Here is an 11,006-nt window from a genome sequence, read left to right on the forward strand (position 1 = left end):
ACAATCTTTAATTCAGTTTGAGCAATATTTTAATAATTTATCCAGTAATTAATTCAAATCAGTAGTTTAATACAAACCAATTCAAATTTCCCTTTCCCTTCACTCTCCATTAATCTGTTATCATCCAGGCAACCTGCTATCTAACATATTTACCCAAATTATAGAAGCCATCATGATGCTAGCTAACTTGCAAATGTATTAAATTAACTAAACAGTTGCTAGGCTAAATTATGCTTACTTGTGTTTTCATTTAATCTTACCAATTACTGTATATAATAATTATACCATGAAAGGCTGTGATTGATCATTTGTCATGTAGTTTTACAGTGTAGCACACTGAGAAAATACTTCATTAAAAGTTTAAGCTAGCGTGAGTATTCAAATTTGACATAACAGTTAGCAACACATTAGCTAGCTTATTAAACAGCTAATTCTGGAGAGCTATGCTAAGTATTTATTTATATTTTGGTTAATGTCAATAAATATTGTAACACTTATGTGAACATGTTATTTCACTCATTATACACATAGACTCACCAGGACACGTCCATGTGCGTCAACTGATTAGGAACGGGATAGATGCTGATCGTAGATAAACCTGTAGGAGGAATTTTTATACAATATAACACATTCAGCATTTTCCCTCAAATGAACGAAAGAAGAGAGAGAAAGAGATAAAGACAGTAGTACTCACAGTTGTTGTTAGCATATAGGCTACGTAGCGTGAAGCCGCTGAGTGTGAGCGCTTTTAGCTGATTGCGCTCACAGTGCAGAGTGTCCAGGTTACAGGCAGCGCTCAGGTCCAGTTCGGTCAGCCGGTTGTCCCGCAGGTCCAGCTGGATGAGCTGCTTTATGGGCTCCAAAGTCTCACTTTTCACACTACAGAGCCCGTTCAGTCTGAAAGGAATGCGCACATTAGATTAGTCTGGGAAGCATCATACAATTTAACTATCTAGCCAAATCAGCTAAATCAGAGCCTCGGGGTTCGATCCTTAACTTGTGGTAGTGTCTAGATGGGGTTCGCATGTTTTCTGTATCTATGTTGGTTTTACTTTTTCCTCCCAACCTTAATGGTTGCAAACAAGCATCAAACAAAACTTCAAAGTTTCCCACCCCTAATTAATGTTAATTACGAATTGCATTATTGAAATAAAAACACTACCATATTCATTCTCCTTATTCAGTGTGAAAATTTTAAAGAAGCAAAAAATCTGACAAAAGACAAAAACCTCACACACGATGACAATGACATGCAAAACAGAAAACTCAGCACTGTGAGGAAGGAACTGAATCCATGGACTCTGACGAGAGACATAAGCCTTGTCATTCTTACTAAATAAACTCAAAACACCTGCGATTTAATAGTTCTTAATGTCCTGACACGTGTACAGCTGCTTAAACATTTTCTCAAGAGGAGATCGTCTGCGTCTGACAGAGTAAGGCTTTTCATGAACCAAAAACTCAGCATGAACTCCAGTCCCTCTGCTCACATCTGGTGTTTGTCAGTGCTACTCCAACAAGAAATGAGAGACACCAAAGGAGAAATGTCTTTAAAGTCCTGCAAAACACATAATTTTCAATAATTGCAACAATTAACTGTGCAGAAAAAAAGATTCTAATATTTTGATAATTAGTCCAAAATATTTCAGAGGACATTGGTCATTAAAAAAAATAGAACTTAAAGAATAAAACTTATAAATATTCATAAGTATCAAAATATGGGAAAGCCCCAATCCACAACTTCTTCATGCCATCCTTAAGAGTGTAACATAGCTAACGTCAGCTTATTTACCGTATCTCACAAAAATGAGAACACCACTCACATCTTAGCAACCTTTTTAGTGTATCTTCTCAAGGGACAATACTATAAAAATTAAACTTGAATATATTTTAGAGTAGTCAATGTGTAGCTTGTATAGCAGTACAGATTTACCGTCCTATTAAAATAACTCAAACATACAGCCATTCTTGTCTAAATAGCTGGCAAGGCACCCTAAGTGAACATCTCAAAACTGTGTTTAAAATGTCAATATTTTGCTGGGATCCTCTTCCACTACTCCATAATGACATCACGGAGCTGCTGGATGTTCGACACATGGCTCTTCTCCACCTTCCGCTTGAGGAAGCCCCACAGGTGCTCAATAGGATTCAGGTCTGGAAACATATTCGTCCACTGCAAATGATCCAAAACGCAGCTGCACGACTTGTGTTCAATCAGCCCAAGTTTTCCCACACCACCCCACTGCTGCGCTCCCTTCACTGGCTTCCAGTAGCTGCACGTATCAGATTCAAAACACTGATGCTTGCCTACAAGGCCAAAAATGGACCAGCACCATCTTACCTCAGTGACCTCATCACATCTCGCACTGAACCACGCTGTCTGAGATCCTCCAGCACTGCTCGACTGGTACCATCTTCTCTCAGAATGAGAGGTAAGTACAATTCAAGGCTCTTCTCTGTTCTGGCACCGAGGTGGTGGAATGAACTTCCCCTAGATGTCCGTACAGCAGAGTCCCTGATTATCTTTAAGCGACGACTGAAGACCTACCTCTTCCTGAAATACCTAAATTAGCACCTTCCAAGTTTGTAGAATTCGAGTTATATTTATATTGAGTTTGTATTCTTGCGTACCAGTGTAGATTTATTCACTACTAGAGATTTAAAGCACGTTTGTACGTCGCTCTGGATAAGGGCGTCTGCTAAATGCCGCAAATGTAAATGTAAATGTACTTGGCCACACCACCACTTTCACCTTCAGTTTCTTCAGCAAGGCAGTTGTCATCTTGACAATGTGTTTGGAGTCGTTATGTTGGAAAACTGCCGTTCGGCCAAGTTTCTGAAGCGTCATGTTCTGCTTAAGAATGTCGCAGTACATGTTGGAATCCATGATTCCCTCAATAAACTGCATTTTTTTGCAATGTCTTTGCAATGAGGTTCCATGTTGAACATCCAGTCAGTATAAGAGATTTGTATTCAAAGCACCAAATTTTAACTGCTCTAATACAAGATAAACAAATTTGTATGGTCCTGTCAAGCAGACAAAAACATGAACATAATAAATATGACATGTACCCTAGCATGGTTACACGACATACAGCTGTTAACACTTAAGGTGTACTCAATTGTACTCACAAGTATCGAGGTTTTACTGTATATCCAAGTTTAATTTCTAAAGTATTGTCCCTTGAGAAGATAAACTAAAAAGGTTGCTGAAATGTCATGGGTGTACTCACTTTTGTGAGATACCGTAGCTACCCAGAAGCTAAACTGCTACTCATATTTTCACGACATTAGGTCTATAATGCTACCATGACAACCATTATCAATTATATGTGCCATCATAATAAAAAAAAAAAATTGCATATTCGATTTTACTGGTCCAATCCATTTCTGACATCACAGATTGCGCTTGTGTTTTAAATGTTTAGATTTTAGACTTCACTTGGGCCCTTGAGGTCATGGTGAGTTTTAAAAACCAATTTTTAAGAGTTCGCTGATGGCATCGATGCCCAAGTCATGGATTAAAATCATTCTAAATATGTTTATTAAAAGCAGATAGAGGATTTGAAGTTGACCCTGAGATATGAAATAAAATATTATACTACTCCTCATCCTTTTTCTCTCTCATCTTATGAGTCTGACCGGAGTTCTGTTCATAAATCCTGTAAATCCATAACCACACAGAGAGCAATTTAAACTGAACAAATGGAATAAAGTGGTGGACAAAAACTACATAACCAGAGACTGATTTGTTTTTCCTGATGATAATATCTCTGTGTCAGTTAAGACAAGTGTGGAGGCATTACATCTAGATCTCTGAGTGTCTCAGTTGTGTAACAGTGGATGATCCTGTTACATTATTGCTGTCTATGTATTGTGCATTATGCATACAGAGGCTGACAAGCGTATTAATTCACAGACAATGCCAGGGAGTGTAAGATAAAGAGGAAAGAGAAGAAACAAAAGGTGAACTCTATGCCAAATGGTGGCCTATTCATTCTCTCAATTCTCTGACTTTAAACTGGTTGTGGTCTGTATGCAAACCAAGGACAGCATTGTAACCGACTGTGTATTAGCAACTCAACGAAATAAACAAAAACCAGCATGGCTTCTGTAGCAAACTGTCTGCAAATTTTTGCTTCAAGTTAAAAATAATCCAAGAGCTGTTTTTTTTATACTTGTTTGGGCTTGTGTTGGGACAAGGCTCATAATCCTAATCACAGCTTGCCTACACATTTTTATCAACTACCCCTGTCCTACGTATATAGAGCATCGCTTGTGATATATGATCCTGACTGTTCTGCTACCCGGACTTAGTAATCCATGTTGATGCCCCACTTCTAGATAAAGTTCTCATCAGTTGGGATCCACTCGCTGCTGGTGAGGATGACTCGACATGTACAACCAAAAAAGATTACTGTGAATGGTACCACTTAGTAACCCTGAAGCTGGCTTTAAACTGCAATTATTATTTTTTTATTTTTGCATTAGTGAACAGTCAACAACTTATAAAGTTGATAAATAGTAATAGATAAAATAATAGACTTTATGCTGACAATGTAATCAGCGACTATTTAGTTTATTCAGTTTATAATTTTATATTTTTTCTACAGTGTCACTGTTACACCCTATGAAGTGAGCACCTACTGCATAGTGAAGCAATTTTGTAAAAGACAACATAAGACCAATAAAGCAAATATAAAATAGATCTGAATACAAGAAGAGGAATACATGACTGATTGAAAAAGACTATATAAACTGTATAAACTATATAAATTGTATAAAGTGTAATGTTTGATTAGAAATCCACACTGGGAGTTTTTCTATCTTCACCTACACAAGTCTGTTCAGTTCTAATGATTCGCTGCAGGAAAATGAACCATATTCCGCACTGATACTTCAATTACCAGTCTAATCAAGGCAACACCAGCATACACGTGTTCACGTGTAAATTATGCAACCTGATGCACTCTTGGCTCACCGCAGGTCGATGTTCTTGACATGACTCATCCTCAGCAGACTACAGAGCTCCAAGGATGCGACTCGGTTCCCAGCCATGAGCAGCCGGTCCACAGCGCTCAGCCTTTCCAGCACGGCAGGAATGTGAGGGAATGTGTTAAAGGACAGCCCGAGACTGCAGAGCTGCGTCAGGTCCCCCAACTCATCAGGCAGAGAGCTTAAGTGATTTCCATCCAGAAAGAGGGTCTGCAGGCTGGGAGAGAGAAAAACATGTCCAAAATGCTTCCTTCTTAATGCTTTTCTGGCTCTAATTCCTGCACACACACTATTTTATGAATGGTTTTGCTAATAGAATATTATAAAATTTGGCATCCTGATTTGATGTTTATAAAAAAGAGGAATTTTCTGAATATCACAATCACTTCCATTTTTTATTGCATCTATCTATCTATCTATCTATCTATCTATCTATCTATCTATCTATCTATCTATCTATCTATCTATCTATCTATCTATCTATCTATCTATCTATCTACATTTTTGTTCTCCCTGGATTGTTAGTGCATTTAATAATAATTCATAATAAATAATAATTGTTTTTAATATTTTTCTGTTTCCAGAAGCTTCCCAATACCACATTATCCTCCTCTAATAATCTGCATATGAGATTTGAAAGGTCCGAGTTAATACACTGACATCACAAAAAAAGTTTATACTGGTTTACAATTATTTGATTACCCAAATCATTATATTATTATTTTATTATTTATTAATATTGTTGTTGTTTAGTGTAGTACCAGGGTTCTGGAGGAACGGTGTCTCTTTTTTACTGTGTACCACTGTGTATAGTAGAAATGACAATAAAAGCCTCTTGATTTGATATTTTATTATTTGCCTATTTTCCTTGTGATGTTATTATTTGCATTTTGTTCATACAAAATGCTGCATTAAAAAAAATATAAATAATATTTTATTATTATTATTAATACTATTTTTATTAATATTATTAAGATACTCTTAGAGCTTTAACACCGATTAAAAACAAAAATAAAAAACATTTTGTTTCAACAGATGATATCATGGCACCCTAACTAATCACCTGCATATAATTATGCTAATGAGGATGAATATTCATAACCACAAGAACCCGGATCACAATATGCAGACATCCTGTAAAGGTCATTATCGTTGCATTTTTTATAGTCATAATGTTTTTATGATTACGGACGTGGCTATTAATATCGATGCTGCATGTACCCTGTACCTTGTATTATACTGTCAGTATAATAAAAGAAAAAACATTTCAAAGTGTGATGTTTTAATAATGATGGGATTGTGGGAATGTGAGCTGACCTCTGGAGGTTGCTAATGCGAGTAGGCACGGAGCCGAGACCATTACAGGACAGGTTGAGCTCGGATAGAGTCGGAATTTCACACAAGGCTTCGGGAAACACGCCTAGTCTGTTGTGAGACAGGTTGAGGCTCTTCAGCTGAGTGAACCTGCAAACACACACACATACACATAAACACACAGAAGATAAGATAAGATGTACAATGATTAACTCACATACATAGAGATATTTACAGTAGGGGGCAAGAAATCATTTCAATAAACCTGATGCCATCTTTTCTGTCACGGACATACGAACAGAATTTTTGACTCACTGATTACTAAACCACACAAGAATTAAATAATCAATTCTTTGAAACATAATTAAATGCTTTTGAATTGCACAGAATCAGTAGCATCTCCATCTGTAATTAACTCATTTTTGTTCATAAAGGTATTAGCATTAAAATCCAGATCTCTTTTGACTCGATTGAGAGACAGAACATAACTTCCCTAATCCAAGAATTAAATTACTTAAATATTAATACCTTTTCAATCATTTTAAATGATCTGTTAAGAAACTGTTAAGGTAACACACATGCTAGCACGGAACAAAGCGTTCATTTTCTACTACAGCTGTTATTTAAGCAATGTTGACAAGCAACAAGGTGACATGCAAGTAGAATTTTTCAAAATTTTTTACTTTTAATTTTTATTATTAGTAGTTTTAGGTGTGATGCAATGAAGTGACTAATTCAAATGACTGGCTCAGGAATTAATGTGGATTTTTTTGCATTGTGAATGTTACGTGTCTGAACCAGTCAGTACTCTATATATTATATTTTAAGGTATTATCATTGATAAGTAAAATACAGTTCTGAAAACTGAAACTATTTAAAAAAAAAGCAGTTCCTGTGCTCAAACCTTTTTTTCATGATCAAACTAATATGTAGAATCTACCCTTTGAACATACATCAATCAGGCATAACTTTATGACCACCTATCAGGCATACCTTTTTGACCACCTGCCTAATATTGTGTTGGCCCCACCCACTTCAGTAGATATAGATAGTTTTGATGCGTTAACCTTCTACTTTATAGTAGCATAGTAGATCAGGTTCCAAAGTCGAAGCAATTTTATTTAGTCTGATTGTATTCCCTTTGGAAATCTTGTGATGTAACATGCAGGCTGCTTGCACTTACAGCAAATAAACGCTCACTGTTTACAGCTCAAACTGTAAAACACCAATACAAGAAGTTGACTATTAACATTAATAGTGTCATCTCGTCAGCTTTTTTTCTCACTTTCTTGCTTGGCACGTACACTTAATACATCATCACAGCCTGAACAGCTCAATATACCTTGAGAACATTGAACAACCTTACTGAAGTATTATGTAACCTGGAAATTGAGCAACATTACACAGTTATCTTATCTTCTGCATTATGCAGCAGTGAGGTTTTTACAGAATATAGTAGACGTAATCTGGTTTCAGAGGCCGGTATGATCTTTAAGGTCTTTACCTGTTAAAGTTGCAAAGACCTCCAGGACCTTCAAGACTGAGGAAGTTATGGCGCAGGTTAAGGTGTGTGACATCTTGGCTGTAGAAGAGATATTCAGGAACCTCCTCCAGACTGTAGCAGGACAAATCCACCAAGCTAATAGTCTGAGACACCACCTACACACAGACAAATGAACCATGAAAGAGGTCTGTTTGGTAGAAAATATCAGAAAAGTATTTAGTTGCTGTCATGATGTGTGGCCAAGAACTTTCCGGTACCCTGAAAATGTCAACTAATATCCTGTAAAAGTAGGAGGAGCTTCATGGTAGACCGTGAAAGAAGACCACAAATGAACATTTCACTTATTTTATGTTAAAACTTTCACAAGGCCACAAGGTTGAACTACAACAAAGAAACAATGTTTTTTTGGGAGCAACGAGTAACCCAAATAAAATCAAGAGTGCTGATACTTGATCTTGACAGACACAATTTTCCCAACACAATGTATTTTACTATTTTACATACAGCACTTTCCAAACCTATAGGTGTACATAGTGAACAGAAAGCAACAGTTTTGTATGATAAAAAATTTAAATTTGCTTGAATGACAGGTAGGACATTTATAAGGTCAGATCAAGCTAAATATCAGTGACGAGATTATCAAGACAATTCCTGTCACTCATGCATACAGTACATGATTCATATCTGAGGGCATCTTAGTAATTTAACATGGTTATTGTTTATTTTATTTCACATTTAGCTGAAATAAAATGAAATATGTGCATTCAAAAAGCCTAACTCATTAACAAGAATATTATAATTTCATACAATTTTGTATCTTTTCTGAAAAGAAATGGCAGAGATCCATTATGAGTTTACTAATGCCTTCTTTGTTAAGTATTCACGAAATGAAACAAACTTTGAGTATATCATTTATAATATATATATTATATATATATTATAAATGATTAACAAAATTCTCATTAGCATCCCAGTGCTTGTGTTCATGTAATCCTTATTTTGCTAAATAATGGACCAAATAAACAAGAGTAGTGATGCTATTACTGTTAATGCCGCATTTTGCTAAATTTACAACAATAAATCAATAAACAAATCTTTATCATAAATATGGACAAGTGGGTACACAATATAGCATTCACTAATATCTATGGTTTCAGGCATCCATTGGAGGGTTTTTACAGTATACAAAAATCTTTACTAATGCAGTAAAATTTTACATCAAACGTCAAAAGTAATTTCAAGTAGGTTTTTACTTACATTTCAACCATACACAGTGCAGTACACAGTGAAACTAAACTGTTCAACAAGGGCCAAGGTGCTACATCAAACTAGATAAATTAACACAAGTTCATGCAAAAACTCAAATTATCTACAGACACTACATAAAGTGGACGTGTAAAAACGTGCACACAACATAATACAGTGAGCAGTAAACAGCGTGACATTGCAGCGTGGGCTGTGTAGATGTCTGATGGGCAAATCTTGTTTTGTATCACATTTTGCAATCATTGTTAGGTGATTATTGTATTTCTATCAGTCCTACTCCCAAGCCTTTTTGTTGTTTGTGAGATCATGGTGAGATTTTGATACATATGTCCAGCACAGACCGTGAGTTTGTAGTAAACACCTATTAATTTTAATAGTTGCACAAAATACAATTGCACTGCTTTTATTTTAAAGGACACTATTGTCATTATTAAAGTCATTAGTGTGCTTATGCACGTCAGTAAATGTGTTGGACAGCTTCCAAGAAATTAGCTCTCAGCCTTCAACAAGGCATAGACTTCTAAATGTTTTTTTTCTGAAGACAAAGGCAAAGCTGTGTGCTTAGTGTTTGGAGAACATACAGCGGTGTTTAAAGATTACAATTTGAATTGTCATTACGAAAGTAAACATGAAGAAAAATTTTGACTGATGCAGAGCGGGCACGAGCATCAGAAGATCTGCTGCTATTTCACAGTAAGTTATGATGCCAGTTTTTTATACATTGCAAAAGTTGTAATTTTGTAATTATATCTTTCACATTTTCTCACTGTAATGATTCATTTACTGTTTCTTATAGCAGAATATTATAGTGAGATTTGATATCACCCAAATGAGGATGGGTTCCCTTGACTTGACTTGATATCATATATATTGGAACTTACTTAAGTATATTATAAGCAATTAATATATATTAAATACATTATATCTCTCTAAAACCATTACAATATCTTATGTGGCCCTTTTGGAAAAATAATTGCCCATCCCTGTTCTAGCATGTAAAACATGTGACTGAGAAGCAGTTTAAAGTTAGAGACAGTCATTCCGAATCCATTTTCCATAGACTGTTGTGGGCAACAAATTCCTATAGCAATATTATGGCATCAATGTTGACATGACACAACCCTATTTAGGGAAACATGAAAAATTAAGTTTGTGTGTGTGTGTGTGTGTGTGTGTGTGTGTGTGTGTGTGTGTGTGTGTGTGTGTGTTGGACTTAATGCCTAGCCTACTGTCGACTTTGTGGTGCTGCTTTATAAAGACGCTCTTTGAGTGGAGCAGTGAGGCAAGATAAGATCTCCATTCGTCAGCGGCGTGTCAGACTTCAGACACTCATCATATTAAACAATTGTTCCCCTCACACAGGTGCTGTTTGTACTTAAGCACTCGCTGTCTGGATGGAACATTCCCTTAGCAGCCTGAATGAGATGTGGCATGATGTTAGATGTGTGACTTATTTGACTGACATGTCTATCTTCAATCTTTTATTGTCTGTTATTCAAATAAAAATTCTACTCTTTTCCTAAAAATCCTTAATATTTTTTATTCCAAATAGAATTTTCCTCTAATCCAGACAAGAACTGAAATGATTGACAGTTTACTTATTAAAATAAGGGCAGGAGAACCTATAGGGCATTAAATGCTTCTTTCCCATTTGAACAGACTTTCTCACATTTATTCCATTATATGAGTACCCCAAAGAGGGTACAGAGTAAAGGCGATTGCGAGTGCACTAGCAGTGAATACGCTCACTTTCAAATGACGTTCTAAATCTGAAGCATATCAGTGAGTCATTTGGCTCACAGCTGAAAACTCACATACGATTTTCCTCTTATGCAAGTATATACACTAAGCCAAAATTCATCATTTGGTTCATGAAACCACACACATGGAAGGTAATCAGTGGAGTCCAGATAAAATAATTTGCCAC

At 36.0% G+C, this 11,006-nt stretch overlaps 1 protein-coding gene across 1 annotated transcript in view; it reads right to left on the reverse strand.

Moving 5' to 3' along the window:
• Positions 1 to 11,006, reverse strand: part of phlpp2 (PH domain and leucine rich repeat protein phosphatase 2) — a 41,341-nt gene that overhangs the window by 14,135 nt on the left and 16,200 nt on the right. Inside the window, exons 6-10 of the mRNA XM_046857839.1 lie at positions 7,814 to 7,968; positions 6,313 to 6,459; positions 4,982 to 5,212; positions 695 to 897; positions 538 to 598 (exon numbers count right to left, since the gene is read on the reverse strand). Coding sequence (XP_046713795.1) covers positions 538 to 598; positions 695 to 897; positions 4,982 to 5,212; positions 6,313 to 6,459; positions 7,814 to 7,968 — 797 coding nt within the window. The remainder of the gene's footprint in view (positions 1 to 537; positions 599 to 694; positions 898 to 4,981; positions 5,213 to 6,312; positions 6,460 to 7,813; positions 7,969 to 11,006) is intronic.

The sequence above is a fragment of the Silurus meridionalis genome, chromosome 9 (genome assembly GCF_014805685.1).
Source record: "Silurus meridionalis isolate SWU-2019-XX chromosome 9, ASM1480568v1, whole genome shotgun sequence".
Lineage (NCBI taxonomy): Eukaryota > Metazoa > Chordata > Actinopteri > Siluriformes > Siluridae > Silurus > Silurus meridionalis.